Source organism: Pseudopipra pipra, chromosome 4, assembly GCF_036250125.1.
Source record: "Pseudopipra pipra isolate bDixPip1 chromosome 4, bDixPip1.hap1, whole genome shotgun sequence".
NCBI lineage: Eukaryota > Metazoa > Chordata > Aves > Passeriformes > Pipridae > Pseudopipra > Pseudopipra pipra.
This window is the reverse complement of record NC_087552.1, coordinates 48,712,209-48,739,450: the sequence shown is the minus strand read 5'-3', so window position 1 is coordinate 48,739,450 and position 27,242 is coordinate 48,712,209. Positions and strand designations below refer to the sequence as shown.

Genomic DNA, 27,242 nt, shown 5'->3' with positions numbered 1-27,242 from the left:
GTAAATGTTTATTGCAAAACCAGGATTGATTTTAGGATTAATGATACTTGGGTCACAGTAGCATCAAGGTAATGAAATTATAAACATTCATTAGTACGTAACTTCATTAACATGCAACATCTCCCCCAAGAATCACGTGCAGAGGACAAGCAACTGAGACACCATCTATCTAATTCAGTATGGCAATGCCTAAACTTCACAGAATCCCAGAATCTCAGAATAGTGCGGGTTGGAAGGGAACATCTAGTTCCAAACCCTCTCTGCCATAGGCACGGAACCTTCCACTAGTCCATCACCCCTACCCTGTTCTTCCAAATTCAACCCAAACCTATGAGAAAAAAGAAGAAATAGCTTCCAACTCCTTCCCCCAGAACCCCAAAATTCAGACATATCTCCAGACAAATAAAAGATGAAGAATCTGATCTTATGATTCCCAGTCCCTAAATTTATACATAGGTCTAAAAACGCTACAAGACAGATTTCAGACAGCTTGTACTTCCCCTCCCCAGCCCCAGCCCCCTTTCTACCCCAATGCAAGACTCTAGACATTAAAAGAACTCTGCATTTCCACTTTGGTCTTTAAACAAAGATTTCTCAGTTTGCTTTTCCCCCTGCATTATACAACACATAGAATTTTGAAAAAGGCGGAAAAGGTCCAGAAATCCATTTTGTGATTAAAACTTTCAGGTTTTAGAAGTTGATAAACAGCAGTTCCTGGCACAAGAGGGTTTCTGCCACACCTGTGCTCAAGAGGATGCAACTGATACCTACAGCCCTGCCAGGTGAGAGGTACTGAATTTGGGCAGCACAGCTGGCTGCCTATGCCTTTGGCTGGGCTGCTGGCCTCCAGAGCACACCATGAAAGGCAGATCTGCTCTACAAAGCTCCCACAGAGATGTGCAGATGAAAAAGAAGAGAACAGCACAGCTGAAAAAATAAATTTTTTAATTGCTTTGTGGCTCTATTAGCATTGCTTTTGCATGCGTTGCACACAACTCTACACTGACATTTAAGAACTAGATGAACAGATAAGATTATAAGATAAATACACTTTTTTACAGCTTTTTTTTTTTTTTAAACAGCTGCCAAAAAGCCCCACCCCAAAAGCTCCCAAACCCAACATTACGAGAAAAGCATCATTTTCCATTATGTTTTGGTCTCTTCTGTTTCCCCTCCAATTTGTAACATTCTGCTGAAATCAGTGATGGAGAACATATGTTCAAGGTAAATCACACCAGGGAGAAATCTTGGAACTGTTACATGCAGTTTTATTACCCAAGGCATTAAGATAGTCTACCACTACACTTACTATTTAACAGTTCCATCAAACACAACAATGCTAATGTACTTTTATATTAATATGCATGCAAAAAAATTGTATAATATTTCTTAAAACTCATTGGGTGATTAATGCATTGCATTTTCATTTTAATTAACAGTTCCAGGATATTTTTTAGTGCTTCAATGAAACAGGGTGTTACGTAAATGCAGAATGTTATTGCATAAATATTTTGGAAAACACATGTTCAAGCAACAATAAGGTTGAAAATCCTAAAACTCAACGGCCAGGAAATTGGAAGGGCTTACGCTTCTTACACAATATAAGGTTATTCAAGTGCTGCATCTTAAAAGTATTCTGCAGAGGGCTGTAATCATCCAGGCTACCTTAGGGAAACCTAGTGTGGCCAATGGGACAGACAGACCCTGTCTGTCTCTGAGAACTGCTTTCTTTACTGCAGATACTAGTCCAGTTTCACTAAGTAAAACCAAATAGCACAAATATACCCTGTACACCTATGAGCTGCCTCTTTTAGAGGACATTTGCACTAGTTCTGTGAGGTAGTTATATGGCTGGAGATTGCCTATAAGTGTGGACAAGCATTAGTAAGTTTACATTTAACAAGTAAAATAGGAAGAGAAGATACCTCATATAAACCTTTACTTTCACTGATAATTTGACCTTGAAAGTCAAGTTTTCTAAAATTTTACAAGGGTTTTGCATTTTATTTCTCAAGTGACTGTATGGGAACAACAGATAAAACCAACAAAAATGTGTATTTCTCAAGACTGCACAACTTCCATGCCTTGCAGAAAAGTGGAAAGCAAAAGGCTGAGGAAGCAGTTCAGAGCCACAGCTGAGATATGGCTTTGAATTTCAACTTAAACCAACCAAACAGCCTTAGTGCAACGCTGTGATGAAACAAAACCCAAAACATCAGGTACCAGGTGTATCAGGAAGCAGAACACAAAGTCCCCTTTGTTCAAAGACACATAATCACTAGCACCTGAAAATGTAATTCCATGGTTTTCTGCTTCAAGTTCCAAAATGAATCACACAAAGCTGAGAGCACCAGTCCACTTCATCAACTTCAAACTGAGATCCAGAGAAAGTTACTTGCTGAATATCATACAGTCTCATTTACTTCTTAAGTACTTCTTCATCGTGTGTAAGAATAATCAAAACTATATTGTTCTAGTCCTCTGTGGTGTTCAGTCCATACACCGAAAGCAGCCATGGCTCATAGAAAATGCAGTATATAATCATGAAATTGAAGACTGTGCTACAACGCACACAGGAGTCAAATGACAGTTACATGGGAAACAGAGTTACTGACATTTCTCAGCTTTGGAGCGCTTGGCTTTGCAGCCTATGTATTATAACTTCTCTGTAGCTTTTTTACAGGGAACAGTGAATTTTTCTATCTGTTGCTATCACCCCAGCTGTCCAATCATGGATTGCCAGCAGGGTTTGAAACTTCAATCTGGAGGTGAGGAGTGAGCCAGCAGTCAGCATCTTGAACTCACCCAGTAACTGGCCCAGTCTTCCCTCCTGAAACATCCCATTTAACATTCTTCCTATCACTTACCTTGATGGACAGGTTAAAATAAGACTGTGAACATTTTACTTTTTCTGATCATGAGCGAGAGATTCCAAGAATTATTGCAATTTTTTTTTAGTCTAATTAACTTTTGTGGCAAGAGCAAAAAAGGCTTTCTCTTGTTTCTGTTTCTTACAGTAAAATGAGGGCAGAATGCTGTAGGTCTGAACCATGATCTGTCCAGAAGCATGGCTGTTGCTAACTTGCAGAGCTGGGTTGCCTTTGTGAAAATATGCCAACCAGTATCTGCTAAAAGGAATAGTCAGTCTGTAGCTCATAGAAGTTCTGCTGGTAGCAGGAGATTTCTCAACATTATATCTGTGATTGTACAAAAAGGAGAAACCAGCACCGCTATCTATTCCCGGATTTTCAGCCCCGCTACAGAGTCCTGCTGCACCTCTGAAGGAAAGCCTGTGGATGCTCCTCTGGTTCTGACTTGTTTTGCCTCTCAAGTAGTGAGCAAAGTACCTAAGGTTCAAAGGACAGCAGGCTGTAAAACAGGCCTGGCAAAAGAGAGATCAAGGAGGAGTAGGGCTAAGGCTGGTCAAGTTTTATTAGTCTTCCCAATTCAACTGTACTGCAAATATAGCAACTGGCAAATTCAGCAAATTCCACTAATGTTAAGAAAGCAAACTGCTGGATGAATAAAGCCTTAAAAACTACCTATGGAGCATTCCTAGAAATTTCATTTTATACTTTGCTCCCAAGAGAATCCTTATTTTTACTCTTGACAGTAGGTTTTAATTTTGCTTTGCCCTCTCCTATTAATAACTCAAAAAGAACTAAATAAGATGTAAAAATGAAGAATGTTGATGAATCAAAAAAGTATGGAAGCATACTATCATATACTTGTGCAGATAGCACAAACATAGTTGTGCTAAACACACAGGTACAGACAGAAGGATGCAAGGACTCTGGCTTTGTGTTATGCAATTAACTTCCTCACATAACAATGATGTGCTTGGTCTAAAACTACCTGTACTGGGTCTCTCCAGAGCTTCTCTTTGATACTTGACTGAAGTTTTAGAGACTTAAAATCTTTGCATACTTACATTAGGCCCAATGAAGAGAAACTGTGATAAAACTGTGATTTAAAACATCTCGGATCACAGGAGAAAATGGAAAATACGAAAATGGAGATTTAGAAATGACTACACTGCATCCAGTAGAAGACACCACTGAAGTTCTGAGGAAACCCCATATAGTGGACAAGATGTACAGTACATATTGAAAAAAAAGGAGAGCAAAAGCCTACAAGAACCCTGGAACACTGTGGGCACCATGTCCAGGAGTATTAAAATAACAGCACATTGCAAATATGACTGAATATGTCCAATCCTGCAGTAAGTCTTTCAACCATTACAGTGTTTTACACTCAAAGCAACAGCAGACTGGTAAGACCACATCTGTATTTCAAACTAGGAGCAGAACAGTACCAGAATAACCAACAGCAGTATTATTACACTTCCCTGGAGACTCCACACTTAGGCCCATCCTTTGCAAAGGCTTTCAATTGTAAGCTCCTCTAAACATCTTGATTTCTGTTCATATGCTCACCACCTCAAAGATGACCTGGTCAATGACCTCCTCAGTATTATCAAATACTGAGAAAAACTTATAACAGGAAGTGATGTCCCTTCTGTCATGCTAGACCACCCCGAGCCATAATTCATTCATTTCAAATAAAGTTTTTAATATTTTTTCTCTAAAATTTGACACCAGCAGCAAGAGGTTATGGCTTTCCTGCTCTGTGAGTGCTCACCTAAAAAAAGGCTTAGCATGCTATTTTTAAAGGCTAATGTTCATGTTGTTTCAGCAAAAAGCTCAGTGTTGGTTTTAGACACATTTCTTCTTTTATGTCAGACAGGCCAGCTCCTTGTATTCACAAAGCAACTGTGGTTCACTGAACATGCTTCCAGGACTAATTTTGACTTCCCAGGGTCAACTTTACACCAATCAGTAAAAGAAATTGTGGAAAAGATTACCTTACAAAAACACACAAACTTAGCCAATCTTTAACAAAAAGAACAACTTGTAGAGCTTTCATCAGACTCAGCACTCTTCAAGGACAGCCTGTCAGCATTTGGCATATATGAACACGGGAGACGGAACAAAGCTACAGGAAATCCTTTTGCTTACTCATGTACTCTCAGCACCACAGACCAGTCAAGCCATTTTTATACACTTTTCCCAGTTCCCACATTCCCAGCCATCCAATTTCTCACCACACAAGCAGAATCTTACCTGTAATTTTCTGCAACAAAGGAGATGGCTCTGGCTCGTCACAAATTGCCTTGACTAGGGCCTTTTTCACCTCTTCTTCAGCTGCATCCAGCTCTTTTCCACTTTCGATTTCTCCAACCACAGAATATATGTATACCAGCAAGACAAGGAAGTCCTCACAGGTATAATCATCTTTCGTTCTCTCATTGTAAGACTTGATCATTGGCAACAACTGGTTCAAAACACTGGGCATTTCTGATTCACCAATAGTCTGAAAAACAAAAGGAAGATCATGTCAGATTGCCTCCGTAGTGCTTGTCAGTTAGTATCAGACATACTCCTGCCCGCACCTGCAAGCTATTATTTCTCATAATAGCAGAGCTCATTTAATAAAACATTGTTCAGTATTCACATTCTCATTAGTCAGTAAATGGTGCTGTAACTTACTTGCTGCTCAGACAGCAAATTTACTAGTTTTCTATAGTTTTCTCTTCAGAACTCATGATAGTAGCACCTTAGCACTTGAAAAGCCTGATGATTAGATCTTCTCCAAGTACCAGTATGATAAGAGGATGGAAGCATCCATTCCTGTGGTATGGGTAGAAAGCACAAGGTCAAACTCTTCCTCTAAATTTTGGGCTTCATCCTTGGGCCTGATTTTGTACTGGAGCAAGGGCTTCCATTGACTTTAGTTGCTATTGCAAGCTCTCAGCGTATCTGCAAACCCGACCCTACATTTTCAAGTCAGAAACCCAGAAAATTAGTAACAGAGGGAACCACCTGTGGTTTAAGTGACCAGTGTGGTCTCCTACAAGAGCTCTACGACAGATCAAGGACAGAGCAGCAATCATCAGCCTGGCATGGGCCCTGACCCTCTTCTCCCTCGGCCTCCTTCACAGCCCACTCACCAGCTTCTCAAGCCATGTAACAGTGGGTTTCTACACCAAAAAGGCCTTCTTTGCTAGGCAGGTCATACTCACTGCCACAGCACATCCATGCTGCAAGGTGAGTAAGGCAAAAGCCATGCAGAACTGTGGAGAAGTGTGGCTGTGAGGCTGGAAGATGATCATAAAGTGTATATAAGGAGAAGAAGGCTGGCAGACAAAAGGAAGGGAAAACTGAGAGTATGCTGGGATTTCCCAGTAATTGAAATTGCTCTTGCTTCTTCTCATCACTGTGGGAGAGGTCTCCATACAACTTTACTGGAGTTGTAAAAAGGAGACTTCAGACATGAATGCCCTCAAGTGCCATGCTGACATACACGTCACATAACACCGAGGCCGGGGTTTAGATCCACTGTGTATGTCTCTGCCAGTCAGAGCAACAAAGTGACTAACTGTACCATCAAACTGCCACCCTCGCTGCCCGCAAACACCTGTGAATGAAATCTTCACATGCTAGTTTTCTGCTGTAGCTTAGTTTGGAGCTCAGCAGTGGGATCAGAGAAGAAGTGGAGCCACTGCAAGGCAAACAGGAGCAACACACTGCTCCTGTGTGGGGAGGGAGGTGTAGGAGAATAGCCTTTGTCTCCCAGTGGTACTGATTGCTTTGATTCAACCAAGAGGTCTCCTGCAACACCAGTACCCTGCCCCTTGTCCTGTGATCACCAAAATGATCACCCCATGAAAACCTGTGGGTCAACTCATAGTGCACAGTGAAAGATCAAATCTCTTGTAATCCAAAGAGTCAAGACTGCAAACATTTATTCTTAACATTTATTCTTAAGTAACTTCACACAGACTAGTCATGGTAAATAGGGACCACAGCCAGCAATATACTCTTCAAATGGAATAACAATAGGTAAATAAAAGACAAATCAAACAAACTAGAAAGAGACATAGGTTTATACAATAGTAAAATCATGCAATAACTTTAGGAACACAGAAACTGCTCCATACAAGACTTCAGAGGTTCCTGGTTCTGGTTGCATTTTGTTTTAGTTGTTCTTTGACAATCTCAGAAACACTAACAAGCATCTCATAAACTGTAGTTTTTATACCTACACTGATCCACCATAGATCTTGATCATTAAGAAAGCATGAATTACTCAAGCTCTCAAGAAACTTTTTTCCAGGTTGTGCTATAAGAAACAACAATTCTGCAGACTTTTGCGCTCCACCCTGCTCTTGACATACAAGTTTTGCCATGGACCTATTTTTCATGGGACTTCAGTGTGGTCAGATGCTGTTTCCATTTGAATACAAACCTTAGTGAAGAATTTTCTAACTACCCACATGCTAAACCTAACAGTAAGTGCAATTGCGGACTTGAAGCAGTAAATTACAAAGCTACAGGGGTGAAAAGCATGTGAGAGCCAAAAAGGAACATTCAGAAATTCAGTAGGGGCTGGCACCCTCTGTGTTTGGGCAGGGAGTTTTAAATCACTGCACAGCAAGTCCAAACACTGCCCCTCCTGGGAAGCAAATCTACAGTGTTTGGTACTGATCTGGCATATTTTGGCAGCTGAGCCATCCTCAAGACAAGGTTGTCAGTTCCCAAATTTCAACTCAGCCCTGCCTCAGTTCAGTATTACCTGCTCTCTTCTTGAAAAGTGACATCAAATAAATTCTCATCTGTATTTATGTACAATAAATACTAGATCATCCAGATCCTAAAATGGAAAAAGACAATACTTCAAGGAATTCAGAGGTATGCAGCTATCATGAGAATGCCATCCTCAATTAACAAAAGCCTAATCAGTCCTAAAAATCTAAGAACTGAAGAATAACCTACCTGTGGAGTTATTCTGGAAGAGATGACAAACTTCCATCTACATTAATCTGAATTCACTTTTATGGAGAGGCAAGGCCTATGCCACATATTATTAAACATCATCTACTGTCTACATCATCTATTACTCTCCTTCCCTCCCAACACCCAAACTCTACTTCAGTCCATCTCTAAATATCTCATAGCATACTGCTACACTAACAAAGATGAATTTTTGAAAAAGCTATATTTTGCATACACAGATTATCCACGTGAATGAAGCACTGAGGATGCACATGGTTGCACAGAACAGCAGAGTCAACAGCTCCTGCTTGAGGATAGTAGATTCTGCAAGTACACATGTACAGCAACTCTGGCAAACTTCCAAACATACATGATAAAAAAATTGTGCCTAAACTTTCAGGGTGATTTACTATGGGGCAGGCTAAAACTCAACAACTTCAAGTAACAATTGCCACCTCTTATCTTCAAAGTAAAAATGAAAGAGGACAAAAAATTAAAGAGCTGTAATAAACCATTAACTTCAGAATGCATGTAGGGTCTTTCTGGGGTATGAACTTCTCTGGAATGTTTTTCCCTTATCTCTTGGGAAATGGCACCACAGAGGGCTTCAAATGGAACTGCCAAATTTCAGAGGCTATTTTGTCCAAACAGGCCAATTGGACTGGACTGTGCATGAAAAAAATGGGACTTGTAGCTTCACTGCAGAGCATGGCTCCACAGGGAGCTGGGAAATTTGCCTCAAACAAAATCCACTGGCAGATTGTCAGTATCTGGCCACCTCTGATAATTTAGGGGCTCCCCGCACCGCCTAACAATCAATCAATTACCCTGATTGAACAGCCCTAAAACACAAGTTTTAAAAATGTAACTACCCATGACCCAAATTTCCTGCTGGTTATGTTGGCCTCAAGTTAGCCCCATTTGTCTATCACCAAGGGAGCCAATAAAAATAATAAAAACAGGTCAATTCTGAGCTTTCCAAAGGCTATATAAAAACATTAATGCTGCTTAATGCAGAGCCGGCCAAAAGGCCCAAGCTCTAACACCTTCTGCTTGGTTGAATTGTTTGGACATTTTAATGCTATCATCATATATTCCTCAGAATCCAGGGAGAATTTGTGACAGATTTTTTTTGTTGTTTTCCATCTCTTTCCTCCACCCTTCTTAGTTATTTATTTTTAGAACTTAAGCCATGTAATAATTTAGTGTCCCTAAGGGTAAATGAACTGACATCAATTTGCTGATTTTTGCAAAAGACCTGAGTTTTGGCAGATGGGAGAATAATGAAGAAAGTACAAAATAATTTTTTCAGTTTTAAACACTGAACATGATATTGTGCTACAAAATGACATTTAAAATGTGATTTATTCACATTTTAATGTGAATATGGGACCTAAGAGGAAGTGTAACAAACCCAAGAAAAAACGTTTTGCAATTCTGTGCGAGGCATTATTTTCAATATTAAATAAACCTGTAAGAATCTAAAGTAATATGTATCATTAAATGTATTTTACACAATAGAAAACAGAGCAAGCTTGGGAGGAAGAGAAGAGGAGGGTTAGAGTTTACTTGAATTAACATGTGTCCCTGACAAAACTGAAAAGAGAACTGAGCACTTTAATCCCTGTGCTTCCAGCCCACTGTCCTCAACACATCATTAAAAATATTAAAGCAAAAATCAACTTCAAGCAAGTGGAATTTATTTTCTTTTAAAATCCAGGAGGAAGAAGGAGATAAATCTTTAGAGACTACTTTGCTATGTAAATATTCTAGTGGCTTTCCATTTAGGAAGCAAAACATGTTTAATTCCTTCAGAGGTCGCATGAGTTAACAGAACTTTTTGGAATGGGAACCACACAGCTTTATACAAGTGAAGAATTTTATTGCTGAAAAACAAAACTAAAAAACAACCTCATAACCCAACTGCAGGTAACACCAACAAAAGGATCAGTGGAAACTCACAAGGCCTTGGCTCACTTGCTGCCCCAAGCCCCTGGACCACTCTATTTAATAACAGCTCCTTCTACTGAAAACTTAGGACGGAAAAGAGTTGTGGAACAAGCAGCTTTCCAAAGTCGCTCTATTTGATTTTTCATGTTTTACCTGGGTTTGACTTGTGGTTTCTGATTCTGTCGCACAGCATATTAACTTTCCCACTGCCCAGACGGAGGCAAGAAGATTCTAGCTGCTAAAAGCGACAACGGCACTAAGGGAGGACCTCAAAGGTATGGGAAACTGGCTCAGATATTTTGATGGCAATAGATCTCTGCAGCAATAGTCATATTAGTGAGAACGACAGGCGCTGCCAAACTAAGGAGGAGTCTTAGCTGCCTGCAGCGCTCAGCTGCCCATAAATCAAATGCTGCAGTTCTGTTACTTGTTGTTTTACACTGTTTGGCCATCTGAGATTTGGGGTTGATTGCACATAATTTCCTTATGGGTAAGAAGATGTCTGTACTCCCTAGTCCCAGCAAAACAATAATTTCAAGTATTTAGTTTTCATTAAATGACCTATAAGTGACCAGTGATTTGACACAAAATATCAGTTAAGTATGATCTTACCACTCAAATTATATTTCTCCATATGAAGCTCTCGAAATCATTGTAATTCTTGACTTGGGCAGGTTTTGATAAAAATGTACCTCTACTTTGTCTTCTCTACATATCTGTAGGGTATGATTGAAGAATAAGCAACCCAAAACAGAGCACAAAAAATGAAGGTCTTCAAAGTACTACACTCTCACCATTAGGAAACACCTCAATCTGTCTGAATAGAGCATCCAGTTATTCAGACAGGCTATTTTACATAACCAATATCTTGCAGGAAATGAGTTTGCACATCTGTAAAGTTTTAGTCTCAAACTTATGTTTCTAGCTGGGCTGACAAAGTGTAACCTTGCAGGGGGAAGGAGCAACCTTTAGCCTTAGGGGAAAGCAGACAAAGCATCCAGGGAACTCACAGCAGATTGACAGTGGAGGTGTAAGATGCTGGCAGTAAATGGCTGCTTCCAGTAAAAAAAGAAGTGTAAGCCATTAAAGATCAGGAGAAAGATCACATCGCCTTTTGCTGGGGACCAGAACAGCTTTATGACTTGCCTCTGCCAAGTCCAAGAGACTGCATCCTCCTCTCTTTAATGGCAGCGTCTGCCTATTCACTTGATAGACGATACAGAAACTAAGAACACACATATAAAGAACATAGTGGAGAACTAAACCGCTAGTGAGAGACACAGGAAACAGTAAAAGCATCTAGGACCTGTCTCCTCTGTCATTACTTTTAATGACTCTTCTGTCTTTTAATGAAATACGGAGCCAATTCTATCTCCTGAATCCTTTTCTGCATTTATCACCCCTCCAAACATTGTCCAAGGATCTATACTCTCAAAACTGTAGAGATAATTTCCAGGCACCCCTTGTAGACAGACAGTGTCTTAAAATTCTACCATAAACAAATAAAAAACAAATAAAAGGAAAAGAGTAAGCTTTTCAGAAGCTGGCTCATGCTGTCAAAGGCACAGATTCACATTCATCCTATGTGCATGCTCTCCCAGTTGGCCTTCATTCTCGCCTTCCACTCACCACAGCAGCCTCTTCCTTCTGTGCCTACTGAAGTGTTTCTGTGCCTGTGCACTAAAACAAATCATTTTAACCATACTGGTTCTCTGCTTGGGTTTACTGCTTGGCCACAGAAAAACTTAAACTAGCCATGAAGGCCAAGAATTGGACTGCTTCCTTATGCAACAGTGCTGGCTTAAAGTCTATGTGAACTAGAATTTAAGGCTGCCAAGAGATAAAAGAAAAATATATAAATAATCACCTGCTCTTTGGATGACTTCTTCAATATACTGTCAATGGCCAGAAGCTTAATTGGTGTCTATCAGTCAACATGACAGACATCAAAAGTCCTTTGATATACCTGCTGAATATCTAACCAGGACGTTAGCACTTACTGCAGAACACAGTGACAAGCCAAAGGCAAGAAAAATTTACTGACAACATAAGGTTTTTTAAAAGCACAACATTTGTAAGCTCTTCTGGTCAGAGATATTTTTTTAACGTGTCTTGCATAATTCCAGAAACACAGCACTGACACTTAACAGCTAATATGTGATAACAACAAAAGTATTTAAAACAAGCTGTTCAATCCCTATCATTTCTAAAACCAAAACAAAAGCAAAGCCCAAGACAGTTCTTTCAGCCAATAACTCCCTAGCCCATGATCATGACATAAGCAATTGGATTCCAGCTATAACCCACAGCCAAAGTAGTATAATCCAGTATTTTTCTTCAACCTAATTTCCTTAGGACATAGAAGAAATTATAGTTTGAACAACATAATTAAGATTTCCTTTTAACACCTTTCTCCTGTCTTTACTGAGCACAACAGTTTCCTGTTTTCAATCATCTTGGAACTTCTTCAGTTAGTTTTGCATCTTGTGCTACAAGAAGCAGATTCAGTCACTGTGTCAGAACTGCAAGACTTAAACATACATTTTGAGAAAATTCAAATGTCCACTGATATCTGATCTTCCACAGCACAGAAATCACCTCATTGGAGTGAGTTATGTTGTCTGGCAATGTATCATTGCATCACATGATGAGTTTTTCCCTCTCTCTCTTTGGAGACCATCTAAGTGTACAGCTGCGTGAAGATATTTTAATGGGTTCATGGGGGCTCAGCAACAAAAGTATACTGAAAAAAGGATATTTAGCAAGTCTGGATTTTATTAGACAAAGCCATGCAAGGATAAGGACAATTTTACTTAAATCACCTCATGTCTAACATAAGAGACTCATCAGCAGGTTAAAAAGGGAATACTTCCAACATAGTCAAAGCTTTTAGCTATGATGTCTTCTACAGGCATGCTCGGTAAAAACATGAATCAGCATAGCAAAAATAGTGTCAGAAGAATGAAAAAGGAATACAGGCACAGTCAAGACAAAACAAGTATCAGAGAAAGAACTTGGTGCTATGCATGTCAGGATTTTTGTGTGGGTGGCTTTTTTTAGGTTGTCTGTTTATTTCTATAAGTCTTGGAATATTGAGAAAACTGCTAGAAGATGGTAGGGGTTCAAAACAGAGAAAAGGAGTATGGGGATAATGTAATACCCTATGAAGTTAAAACTCACGTCAGCTTTGAGGAAAACAATGGGAAAGAGTTCAGCCACTACAAAGGAAAGGATAAGAAACCACAGAGAGAAAAAACAAATAAAAGGGATATAAATCAAGAAAAATGTAGTACAACCAAATCGGTCATTCAATAGTGCAGATGGTATCTGCAGAAGGAGGCAATTCTATTCCAGGAGATGGTTACTGAGAAAGATTCGAGAGATGCTCAGGACAAAGAAAAGGAATTAATCACTGCTTAGATCACTACTTATAACCCTTCAGGCTGGGAAAACAGATGACCCAGTGGTGAGAAAAGGCCTAAAAAAATCACTAGAGAGTGGATTAGAGTTGACTAGAGAAAGCAGGTAGGGAATGATTGCTCACTCTCTGTCCCAACACAAGACTAACAGGCAATAAACAAAGCTGGTAAAAGCCAGTTAAAAAGCAAATTAAACAGAGGTAGTTCTTCCTGCAATTTGCCCAGATGTGGAACTTCTTGCCAAAGGTTGTTGTGCTGCTAAATTCTTACTTAGGTTCACAAAGATGATGGAAAACTCACAGGGGAAAAGAATTCCATCAAATATTAGTAAATACAGAGAAACCACAACTGTTGCAGAACTCAAAATGGTTGGAGCAGGGAGAGTATCATATAACCTTGTCCTCTTCTCTTAATCTTTTGCAGGCAGCTGCTTTTGAGCAGAAAAAGTGAACTAACTTTGTTAGAAAAATCAAACCAACTCAGCTACATTTTGATCTAATCTACAATGGACATACTTACCTCAAAGCCATGGCAAAAGGACCAATATAACTACAAAATACAGTATCCATGGGACAGAAGTAGTGGAGCAGGTTTATTACAGGATTAATTCCTGTATATCAGGCCCAGTCCCAGTGTTCACATTTCAAGAGGCTGTGAAAAACTAGAGATAATGTTGGAAGGAGTTACAAAACAATTGAAAGGGTAAATTTCTTCAGAGTGGAAGACAGCTGCTTATCAAAAGGAAGAAAAACAGTTTGTGTATGTTTCTTCAGACAGAAGAGAATTTCAGAGTACGAGATAGCTCTTGAATCTAGTCAAGAAAGGCATGAGAAACAAGGGAAGTTGAAGCTATGATTTTTCCAGTTCTCAAGTTGGTGGAGATGCTCTCAGTGGCATGCGTATTTCACAAAGACTTTCAAGGGTGAAAGGACAGAAAACAAGCAGAAAGCACCAACTCAGTGGTCTCACGCAATAGAACACTATGCATAAAATGCACCTGGTAAACAGAAACGTAAACTGTTTGGCACAGTGCTTAGTTACAGTTAAAGGAATTGTGGACTGTGAGGGAAAAATACTTTAGAAATAGCAGAAAGGATGAAGGTAATACATACTGAAATGTTTTGCACTGTCTTTGAAATATTTTACACCCTGGTATGCTGATAGACAAAAACATAATATAAGACATAAACCACAAAGCAAAAATATATGGACATAGGAGGTTTGTACAGGAGAAGATCCCACTGCTCTGCCCACAGTCCCAGCTGGAACCACAGGAAGGAGACAGAACGGCAACGCAAAGGCAGATTATCAGTCCACTGCAAAGCACCACAGCTGATAATCAGTACAGTAAATGTTATCACAATACATTACTGACATTTCTAGCTCTTGTACAAGACTCACTATGTTTCAAGCAGGATTCAGGCTTTCACAGTGATTAAAGGCAGATGTCACATGTATAAGTAAGTTTATAACTTAGGAGCCCCTCATCCATTTTCGTGTGTGGAAGCAATCTTTCACTGACAGGACATCTCCACTGGAGGATGCTCGCTGTGGCATGATTTGCACAAGGAAGAACATTTTCCCTCCCCTTTTTAGGTTGGGAAGAATAAAAGAAGCTTAATTACACAACTCTATCTCATTTCATCCTATGAAATGTATCAGGTTAAAACCTTAATTTTCCTGTCTAGTTTTCCACTACCATTAAAACCTAATTAGGTTACCATCTTTCAGAGAGCAGAGGATGTCAGAACAATGACACTTCAAAGAAAATGGCATTTTTTCCCTATCAATGTGCAAGAACTGCAGCAATGATGACTACTTAGCATATGCCTAATATAAAACATCACGTGAAACATGGGCATCAGCAAAATGACAATTATTTTTCAATTGTGACAGTGCTATGGTGAAAAACTTCTGAAATCCCACTCCTGCAGCTACAGGGGATCGAGCTTTACAGCAAGTCAATAGCATAACTCAGGAAGCTTAAACTAATATACTAGTAAGACTGGGGCTGAAAGGATCTTTGCTGGTCCTTATCAGCTACTGAGTCTGCTGCCTCTATTGGCTACTCCCGGATGGTCAGAGAGGAGCCCTTCCTGCTCACCCTGCCTGCCCCAATTGCCCTGCAAACTGCTGATGCCATGCCCTCACTGCCATACCAGGTCCCTGTTTGCCCATTCCTGTTTGCCACAGTCCAAGTCACTTGTGCTCCCTGGAACTGTTTAAATCTCCCTCGATTGCTCTTGGCACTGCCTCCTCCTCCCATGGTTGGCTGCCAAGGGCCCCCAGGTCCTCATCAGGCTGCTGCTTGGGTGTTTGTGGTCTTGGAAATGCCTGCACAGCCCAAACTCACCCCAGAACCCTCTTTCAGTCACCTCTGGTGCTGCCTCGCCAACTGAGGGTTTGCTCAGTGCGAATCTTCAATGCTAATATTCATATGAAGTGGGTGAATAGACTGCATGCCCTGGGTTGGTCACCTGTGCATGGGTATATGAACTTTTAGGACGCTATTTATTAGACCAGCATACCCAACACCTACTTGTCCATCATGATGCTCTTTGCCTCTTGACCCACATGCCCTTCCTGTGGTTGGCATACAGCAAATCCTCCCCTCTTTTTGTTCCTTTCAGCATTCCCATTGTCCATCCATGGAGCCAGGCTATGCTGGGTGGCACTAGCAGTGGTTTTGCTGTTGGCTCCTTGCTCTGGACAGAGAATGCATCTGACTGTTTTCCTGCTGCCAGCTGTAAGGGCCACATGAGGGCATCCTGGCTGCCAGGGATTGCTCCTGCCACACCTCCTCCCCATCCATTTGTCCAGAATGAGCTACAACTAGAAAAACAAATGTGGCTTTCTGTTCCTCTGGGATTTCCCTCCCACTCAGCCAAAAGTCTGAGTCAGCATAACTATCCCTCATGATATTATATTTGTGCAAAGGGAGATGACTGGAGCACAGGACATCTGGTCCCAATATCTAAAAACACTTAAATCATGCATGTCATTCCAAACACTTAAGGACTTCAGAAGTTTTCAGTTACTTTCATATATATTCCCAGTTGCTTCACGCAGAAAGGATTTCTTACATTCAAGTTTCACTCCGAAGATCTGGACAAATGTATATTCCATTTCATTCTAACTAAAAAAAAAAAAATTATCCGGCCTTAAAGATAAGACCAGACCTGACTTAAGCTACTTTTAGATTAACTACTTTTTAAAAAAATTATTCTAGGAGGATATCAAGCTGTGCTGAGATAAAACACAATTCAGACTGCAATAAAAAGGTGAAAAAAGGTGGTTGTATGTGCAATATAAAAAACCCCCACAACCCAAACCTACCCAACAAGCAAAACAAACCCTCACAAATTCAGTTGTGTATGCTGAGGTTCCAAGATATTTTTTTAGTTCCCCATTGTGCTTTTTGGTAGCAGAGAAAGGAGGCATGGCTCAGTGGTCAGGTACCAGACTGATACTCTGGAGACCGATGCTCACCTCCATGTCCAAATGTAGACTTCTTTTTTTTCTCCACCTGTAAGCAGCGATAGCTTCTCACGCTACCAAGTGTTAAGTTGAGTGCTCTGACAGTCTGATGCTGAGTCCTGGGTAAGGGAAATAGCATTCAGTGCAGCAAAGAATTCCCTTTACGGTCCCCACCTACACTGTGAGTCATGGTACACTGATGTCAATACAACAGAGGCTCACTTTGAGCCCACTGTAACCTACTTAGTGATAGCCATCAAGCTGTCACAGGGTGGAGCTCCCTATAAACTGGCCAGTATGGGTAGGTCTATGTACCTCACAGTCTCCCTTGCACAACTCTTACAAGAGAGGAAATGCAGCGTTTTGATATAATTTCTTTCCTTCATATCTGGCTTCCCACACCTCAGGGAGAGAGTGCTTCCAACTTCTATCATTGCAGCATACTCATACCACTACAGGAGCCGGAAAATCCTAATTTCTTCTTTGGGAACTAGTAGAAAATTCTTCATCCCCTACAGCATAGAAAACTCCCACTTTTCTAACAAGCCATCTGTCAGTCTGCTCTCAGAACATGATAATCAGACATGAGGGTCATAAGTGATATTCTGTATGGAGACACCATGGCAGCAAAAAAAGTAGGTGTGCCACACCTTAGTTTGATGAGAGAATCCAGAGGAGACTGCTCAATGCACAAAATACTTTGAATCATTTGTCTGAGTCTTGGATCATATGTTGGAAGGCAGACTAGTATTACAAAGCTCTTTTAGACACTGTTTATTAACATAAAAATGAAATATGAAAAGCACTTTGTGTTAAATGCAGGATTTGAACAACTTTTATAACGTACACTAAATGAAGTAAAATGGTATTGCAACAGTTAGAAATAAAATTGTGTTAATACTAAAAATACTGCACTAATGTATGTTTAATCCTTCTAAAAATAAACTTTCAAAATAACACCATCACAATTAAATTACCCACAAACGTTACAATGAGAGTAGCCACTTCAGTTGACATCTGGAACTCTCATATCCCAGACTACTTTTAATTTTTCTGGAGCAAATATTTTGATCTTACCAGCAGACAGTGCTGCAGGCCCTAGCAAAGACCATAAACCTCACAAAATTTCTGTGTTACTGTGTGAGAATGGCAGCGTCCACCAGGGAGGGGACGAGTGGAGATAAATCTAGACACTGTTGTTTCTCTTTAAAATTTCACTTTTTTTTTTAATAACCACTACAGAAAACCTAAACCTGTCTCAGGACAATCTTTCCTTCTTCAACCAAATAATTTCTCTCCACCACCTCAGTTATTGCCTCTTTTGTCAGACCCCAGCAAACTACCGGTTGGTGGTCTTGCTGTTCTACCCTGAGTTGTATTTTAATTAGTCAGAGCATTGAGAAAAGATTAGTGTACAGATATTGGCGAATCTTCAAACAAGAGTACACGCTTTCATTTCATTCACAATGAAAAAGCTCTTAAAGAGATTTCGATAAAGATTTGCCTCCTGCTTGCAGCCCACGTTTGTAATGTTTATATAAGCAGGGGATATAAATCTTTTTCAAATGAACCCCACAGTTTTTAAACCAGCCTCGTTATAAAGTGCCTGTTTCCGTTTTGCCTGCCTAAGCAAGCAATGCAGAGCCTACTTGGGATAGACTGGAACTAATTTAATGTGCTCCAGGTTTAATCCCCATCCTCCCGGCTTTTACCGGCAGATTTTACACAGAGGACTACTGCTGATTTTAACAATGATTCATGTGATAAGTGGGTTTTGATTTGTTTTTCCACATCAGAAAACACGCGACAGAAATGCCACCAAAATAATTTCAATAAAACACAGCCGAGACGAAGCCAGATTAAAAAAAAAAATAACAACACTCAAACTTTGACACAAGAACTGTTTCTCTGTGCTTAATGGCGCTTTGAATTTATTAAGGTGAATTACTGGCTTGCTTTACGCAGAAGAGCAAAGGGAAGAGCGCAGCGCTCTACACTTGGAGGAGGCCAGCGCGCCCCCCGCACACCAAGCCGGTGGAGTGCGTTGTATCAAGGGGGCAAAGGAGCGGGGCAGGAACAAACCCGCCGGTTCCCGGCGCTGCCGCCCTGCCCGGTGCGACTCCCGGCCGGCCGGGCCCTGCAGGTGGCGCTGTGGGAGCGGCGAGAGCAGGGAGCGGCCGCCTGGAAAACTGATCCCGACTGAACTCAGCCTTCTGTAGCAATTACCCAACATCAGGAAAATCCTGCTACGTCGTTTCTTCTGCGGACATTCTGCTTCTCTCTCTCTCTCTCTTTCTTTTTTTTTTTTTTTTTTTTTTTGTAGCTTTATAAATTCGCAGGAGCAAATCACGTTCATTAACACCGCACACTTAAAAAGGGACAGCAAATATGGAAGTAACAACTGTTTATTTTTACAAAATGTAGCTGAATGACTGACGCAGAGACCACATAGATGCTATTTTGCAATCATCTTCTCGTGTACTGAATTCCTTGTTCATTTACATAAACCAGATGTTTCCCCGGCAAACCAAATTCCTTGAAGAAAAACCAGAAGTTCCTATATACTTCATGACCAAAGTGAAAAATTATGTGCATATATGGCACAAATGTTACATTAGGCACTAAAGGCAAATGTACACCTTAAGTGTAACAGTTTTCTTTTATTTAGCAAAACTTTTGTGAGGGCTTAGATGATCCTTGGCAGAAGCATTGGAAAGTTAAAATGAAGCTACCTAAATTTATCCACTGCCCTCAATGGTTTCCACTCCCCTTGGGAGTGAACTGTCTTTGCCAGATCTTGACACCCAAACCAGTCCACTGAGTGGACAAATACTGTGAAACAAGCAATCAGAATTCCTTATTCCTGCAGGAGAACTGTCTCCTGGAATCTTTCTTCCCAGTACCAGACTCTCAAAGGATCAGTGAAGAACAAGAAGAATGATTATTTAACTAGTTTAATGATCACTTAAAATTTGCAACTTTTTGGTACACATGGATAAAGTGAAGGACAAGGAAAATATGTATTTGCTGTTACCGAAAGAAGAAATGATTATCAGAACAAAAATTTTAAAATCTCTCAGTTACCCCTAATTCTTGCTGCTTTTACCAAAAAACCAGCTTGCTAAATTTCTAGATAACTACAGGAACAGCAACATGTCACATTTAATCCGAAGGGCTGAATTCATGGAAGATGCCTGAAAGTTATACTTGTTACTCACCTAATCTTCCAGAACACACCCTTATTCTTCCAAATACATGGAGCTACCTACTTTTGGTGTGGAGCTATTAACATCCTGGTAAGAAAGGCAAATCCCTATCTTAAAGAGCACAGAACAATAGCATATTCACAGTAAAATCAAAACATTTAGCCTGAGAATAACTAGTAGGTAACTGATCAACAACCGAATGACCAATAATAACCCAAACATTAGGAAAAGAGCAAGGGTGAGATATAAAAGCTGGCATATCATGCCATTCTCTGCAAAGAATGCTATGAAATTCAGAACATTTAGTGACATGGCCATGAAATTTAGAACAGGCTGCAGCTATCAATGTAGAAACCACACAGCGAAGGCAACTTTGTGGATGGCAATGGCAAAACACTGGGGAAAATTTCTTGATTTGAATATTTTTTGGGACTACTGGGATGTCCAAACTCAGCCTGTGTCCTCAGATTGAGGTATCAGTGGGATTTGCAAGAGCTGACAGAGCTTCGAGCAGTAAGCAGCTCTCCTTGGAAACAGCACAACCACCTAGCTCTTCTTTTCTGTCCAGGCTAGCAAACAGTGAGCCAACTGCAAAATAACTGAGAATTGGTCCTAAAGTACCACTCCACCAGTTCTCAGCCTTGAAGTAGGTCACATGCTTCATTAGCCATCTATCTCATCTAAACATGATGAATTTAGAAGACAAGGTTATTAAATTTCTATGTAGAACCACTTGAGAAACATGGTAACTTGAGTAAAGCAAAATTGAAACAAAATACTCCAGAACAATGTGTTACAATTAACAACTACTACTGGCCCTTTCAAAAGACACTGTGGCCTTAGAAGGGCCGTGTGGCCCTAGAGCATGGCAGCTGTGTTTCCCCCTCCTGACAACAGCGGGGCACTCCCACAAAGCCCACAGTTCTCACATCCAAACACTCCTTCACTGGCCACTGGGACAACTCTCACAGACTAACATCAAAACCTCCACGTCCACAAAAGCTACACTGGCTATCTCAAAATCCTCTGCACTTATGCCCCCACTTTCTGTCAAGAATGATTACATGAACATGATCACATATAAAAGGATAAACATCTATCCACAAACTGAGCCTCCTGTCAACACAGACAGAAAAATCGACATGTATAACTGGGGGAAAAAAAGTTAAAATGCTATTTTGGCTGCATCCCTCTGAGCTGCAACGAGCAGCAAGTCTTCGAAAGACATTGCTCCAAAATCACAAGTTCTCAACTTACAAAGTTCTCTCCACATAAAGTAATGTGGCATCATCATATGCTGGCAGAAATTCATCTCAGTCTAGAACAGCTTTCCCCTCAAATCTTAGTTTGTAAATAAATAAATAAACAGCATGACCAATCCACCATTTTAACACAACATAATCAGAGCAATTCTAAGTCAGCATTTATGCCTTTTTTTTTTTTATTAAGGGAGGAAAAAACCCCTCTCAGAGTATCTATTGAAAAGGTCACTCACACAGTTTGTTCCCAACACTCATCAGTAATACACTAATTACCAGCTGAGGTTTACTTTACACATCTGATATCACAGGGGATGGCTGAACTCAGGCTCCAGCTACATAATTAATTTCAGTGTTTTCATCTTAGAGCAAGGATTAGATTGACAGCACAGTGAAGCAAAAGCCCTTATCTACACAACTGATAAAGTAAGTATGCAAAAGCTCAGGAGGTTAGAGGGTAGCCCGAGCTCCCTTACTCCTCAATCTCTGCCAATTTGGCATCAATTAGACCCCTAAGAACCAGACTGATATTTTCAACTTACTTGGTATGTGCCATGAATAGCTAGGATGTGACATTGCCTTTAAACCAATGGTCTAAAACTACAAAATCTCCTTGCTTATTGCTTATCAAAATCAGTGTCAAACTGATTCTCCCAACCATGTCTCATGTTTTTCAAATAATCGATAATGATCACTGCCTGACTGCAACATTTGTGACATGCTGCTTTATCTTTTAAATAATTATATAGTTTGCCCACTCCGAAACTGACTTCACAATGTCAGGACTTCATACTATTGGTGGAATTTTAGTACTATTTCTACCAGGTCTCCAATGTTTCAGAACTAAACTGTTATATGTAAAGCCATTCACTCAGGAGAACAAACATCTCTCTCAAGGAATATGATATAGAAACTTTGTAAAAAGTCCTGATGCAAAACACAAACAGCTGTAAAAATTAAAATATCAAGTCAATTTTCCTGACAGTACATAACTGTTCCCTAGAGTGTGTATTTTGTTCAAAATAAGCTGTAGATGTATGAAGAACTGAAAAAGAAACTTCATGTATTTTTTCTCAGGAAGTATTTCCCCAACAGATTTTTGTCAGAATAGCTCTTCTGGTCTGTATAACATTCTTTGCTTCTCAATCTTCTATGCCTGCTACATTATTCAGCTGGTAGACTGGTGAATTATGAGGTTTTGAATAACATGATATTCAGTATTTACATGAAGACTACACTTAAAATGTTTTTTTGGAAGAAACGCAAAAGCAGCTTGCTTCTCAACATAAAAACTAAAAGCATATGCTGAAACAGACATGGAAGGATGACATTACCGACAGTAAACAGCACTTGGAAGTTCTGCAATGGGTGGGGAAAAGTTGAGAAGGGTGGCAATTAGAAATGTTTTGGAAGAAAAAAACATTTTTTTGGGTGAAAGTTAATTTTTACTGTGCCAATCACAATTTAAGTTAAATTCAAGTTTATTTTTCCTCATTTTGGTTTATGATCTCATCTAGTCATCAAGGATGATTGATGATGTTTCAGGATTTGGGCATTTGCCAGTTGCAAGTTAAAGGAAATTATTTATTTTTCTTTAGCGCTACACTGCTGCCATTAACTGTATCCCACCCCTTTTGTTTACAGCCTGTCACTGAAGCCACAGTTTTATTTTAATGTGGTATAAGCACTTGTCTGGGGTTGATAGTGTAAGTGATCTAGCAGAAGTCTTGCACAAAGAACAGCACTTTGCACAGAAAACACGCAGCCTTTACTTCTGAAATTATCCCTGCCACTGGTCCAGACAGAATTTTCTTCTCCCATTTAAATGCGAACTTCAAAGCCATAATTGAGCAATGGGGGCTGTCATTTTCCTTGTGGTAAAACTACATTTATTTAATCCCTTTAAAAACAAACAAACAAGAAAATTACTTTGACCTTTGCCTTGGTGCAAGGATTCTGATTTGAAATGTGTATTACATGTCTAACGCCCTGTAACTGTGTCCAGATGAACTGGGTCAGATTTATGTGCAATTAGGAAAAAAGGAAAACAAAGCAATTTAGTTTTCATGTTTGTTAATATTAAAACATCTTGTAGCAGCATTAAGTTTTAAACTGAAACACACAGAATAATGAAAAAGTAAGATAACTGGAAAAGGAGTGACCTGCTAAAAACTGCATTGAATAAATAATATGCACTTTCTCACTTGGATTTTTTTCTGGTTTAAACTATTCAAAAATGTGTGTTTGAATGTCCCCACTTTGGCTGTTCATAAGCCACAGGGAGGTTTTTTTGCATGAACTCTTCAACCTGAGAGTTTTAGCAGAAAAGCTCCTTTACAAGACTTAATTAAAAGCAGGTTTAAGTCGGGGCCCTCACTCAGTCTGGGTTTTATTTTGGCCTTCTCTCTGTGTCAGAAGTCAAGTCCCAAAAGAGAAATGAAGTTCATTATTGAGTCAGGAGAATATTTTCTCCTTCATTCTAAGCCCAACTAAACATGTTTCAGGTTTGAGTTTGGGTTTAGGTATCTCCAAATGAGATTTTATATAATATGCACCTAAGGGCAAAATGTAAGAAGATGCTAATCATGATTTTTAACTTTGCCCTACAAAATAAATAATGTGTGAAAATCACACTGCAGTATTCTTTGCATGCAACTGGTTTGATACAGGGAACCACATATTCTAAACAGATGGCATTCACAATGCCTATACTCCACACCATCAGACGTTCACGATAATGCAACGCCATTGTCAGGAAGTGTGGTAAATTGTCATGCAGTCACACTATAAAATGCACTGAGCAATGTACCAAACCAGAACAGTACTGGCAGATCTCTCGGAAAACATTCGACTTTTTCCAGAATGTTTTCTGGAGAGTTTCTTGGACATTTTTGATATTGAATACTATGCTAGCAATTTTTAAAGCATGTCCTCCTCAAAAACAAGATTATATTTGATCATGAATAACTATAAAAGAGAGCATTCCTATTTGTTCCTATCAGTTATTCTGGTGCAAGGAACAAGGACCAACAGTCAAGCAGTTAATCACTTCAGTTAACAGGAAATGTAGTGTGTTATCACTGGTGGTTTTGTAACTGGACAGTAGACACAGCCTAGCCCATCCTGTTTGCAACCAATAGAAGAAGCAGATGCAAGAGTGTGATATTTGTCATAAGCATTTTTAAGAACAAAAACATGGTGATGTTTTTCAAAAGGCCTTTGAATGTTCACCAGATGTGGAGCACATGTGGCCCTTGAATGTGAGAGAATAATGCGACAATAAAGTTGAATCAATACAACATGTGCCAATAATCACACCAAGATGACATGCAAATGCTTTAAAAACAAAAATATGTAAATTATTTTTAGTTCTTCAGGACAGAAAAACAGGTCACCTGGTCATCCATGAGTTGCTGTTTCCACCACTGTTTGAGAGCCCATGTGCTTGAAATTTGGTTCTCCCTGTGTGAGATAGCATCTAGCTTTTGTATTTTTATGTAAGAAATTCCATTCCCCTGCCACTACTTACTGAAAACATTTAAGAGTTAAAAGATTTAAGGGTATCCTCTGGCTCTACGTATTTTATGAAAACTCCTATGACCAGCACATGCAGGAAAAAGACAAGATAACTGGTGCCAGGCAAGAGTGCTTTAGTGATGTCTTAGAACTGCACCTCCTCTTTTGACTTACAGAAGGGAAACAGGATGAGAAGAGGCACACTACTCCATGCTTATCTTTTCTTCTCCAAGTCCACCCACCAGATACTAAAGAAACCATTGATTTTGTGCTAGTGATCACTTCTAAAAGAGATTTTGCTCCAGCCATGAAGAAAACACAAATACATAATGTGATAGGGTAGGCAACAATTAATTTCACAGAGGCAACAAAACCATTTGCAGCTGCTGACGTTTGAAGTTCAAACTGCTAGTCTTACATCGGTGAATTCATACATAAAAAAAATTTCATTCCATGTAGCCACAAAAACTCAGTGAAATCAGAACCTCAAGCTAATCGCTGAAGTTTTGCATCCTGTTAACAAGACTTCTGTTAACTCCTGTTAACAGCTACTCTGTCCCCTGAAACACATTGTTCCTTCCCAATCTATACGTTTGTTGCCAATGCATGCAGTCAGACCCCTACCAATTAAGAGTTGGCACATGTGTCTTCAGTACATTCAACCTCTTCTCTGCAGTGAACAAGCAGATGAAACTAAACCAGCATGTAAACAATGCAAAACTTGGCCTACGTCAGTGACTGACACTGCCTTGAAGCAGCAGCAGTGGCAGTGTATGCCCTTGTGTATCTGCTGCCATCTCTGGAGATGCAATGAGAAGTCGTAGTGAACCATTTCTCTCCTACAGTTGGTAGCTTTGAAAACAGTCTTTTTTTCCAGGGGACACAGGAGAAGAAGCATCAGCTTTCCAGTAACGGTGGCAAAAGCCAACCTCTCACTAAGACAAGCTTGGAGAAACAGTAGATAAGAGGACACAGAAGGTTATAACTGAGCTGTTCTAAAGCTCTCCAGAATTGCTGTGGAATGCAGAGTACTTGAATGTCATGTACTGACTCCTTGAGTATTGAGTATTTTTTGTGGAATTCCAGAAATTAAATGATGTGGACAGAAAATACATCTACGGAGTGAGGAAAAGCCTACATGGAGGGGAGGCAGGATAATTAAATTAAGTGAGAAGGTTAAGAGAGCTTTTCATTTGTTTTTTTTTTTTCTTTCTTTTGCTACAAGAACATGTATTTTGAATTTTATTCCTATGTATCATACAGTTACAATAGAAGACTTACATCCAGCTAAGGCTACTCTCCATTACAGATAATGAACTTTAGGTAGCGGTACAAGATACCAAGGATTTTAGCTTTTTTATTTTTTTGTATTTATTACATAAGCAGAGACTTTCAGAGTTCTTATCATAACTGTATCTGTTAAAATAGATATAAAAAAGAATAATGAAAAAAAATTCACTTTCAAATGCAAACAGAACTAAAACAAATCAAGCCAGTGAGAGACTGGACACCAGGGACACCACAACCGTTATTAAAATATCTGTTAATAAAGAGGCCATTGAGGACCTGTGCCAGTCTTCCTTGGCGATCCTTTATGTTAAGAACACTTTGACCCTAGTACTGGGAAAACAATACTTTGAGCAAATACATTTAATAGCTACAGCTATTAATAGCTACAAATAACTTAATACAGTGCCTACATCTTCCCAAATTTAACTGCGTCATCTTTGTTTCTGTGTTGCAAAAGAATACTGGGTTAAGAAATTCAGACAAAACCAGAGACATTTTTAAAAACTAAAGGAAAATGCTCTTTATTTTTTGTCAGAGAAGAACACTTCTGCTCTGTTGGAAAGGCGGCAGTACTATGCAAGGGTAAGTCAGATGCAACTATGAAGTATGTGTGAATTCTTTGCTGCCTATGGCTTAGAGCTATATTACTTTCCCTAGACTTGGGGAGGGGTAGGGAAGAAATACTAGAAGAAAACCTGATGGGTAGAATTAAAACATGTTTGGAGAGTTTCTCATCTCTGGCACATTACCTTTTCCTCTTCTCTTACAAATGCCCTCGTTAAAAAGAATTTGAAACTTTTCCCTTCCCCAAAGACCCAGACTGTCATTTATTACTTAACTGTTATCTACATTTTATTTTCCTGAAGGATAAACCTACATCAATGTGACAGTTGCGCTGAATGGCAATGGTTTATGGACCAAGTCATTTATTTATTGTAACTACAACCATATGTTTTAACCTGCTACAAAATTATTAAATACTTCCCATCAATAGTCAGTCCAAGTCAGATTTCTATACTGAATTGCTTAATGTGAATGTACAGCATTTCTGTACTTCAAACAAACAATGTGAGGAGGTAAACAGCAGTTAACTGTATTCATGCCTTATTAAACACAGCTGCACAAATGGGCTGTCGCATTTCATTAGAAAATACTGTGCAAGTTTTATGTGTGCGTGGTGCCCTTCATTTCTGCAGGCAACATGACTACTTTAAATTACAGGAACAGTCACAGAACCATATGCTATTTGTTTTAAAGGCACACAAAGGCAAACAATCTGGGATGGGGTGG

The 27,242-nt window shown here is 39.6% G+C and overlaps 2 protein-coding genes across 2 annotated transcripts in view; both read right to left on the bottom strand.

Moving 5' to 3' along the window:
- Nucleotides 1-27,242, bottom strand: part of CHIC2 (cysteine rich hydrophobic domain 2) — a 515,980-nt gene that overhangs the window by 117,366 nt on the left and 371,372 nt on the right. The window lies entirely within an intron of this gene.
- The window catches only part of SCFD2 (sec1 family domain containing 2), a 190,626-nt gene that overhangs the window by 100,954 nt on the left and 62,430 nt on the right, over nt 1-27,242 (bottom strand). The window contains exon 5 of the mRNA XM_064653959.1: nt 5,124-5,373. Coding sequence (XP_064510029.1) covers nt 5,124-5,373 — 250 coding nt within the window. The remainder of the gene's footprint in view (nt 1-5,123; nt 5,374-27,242) is intronic.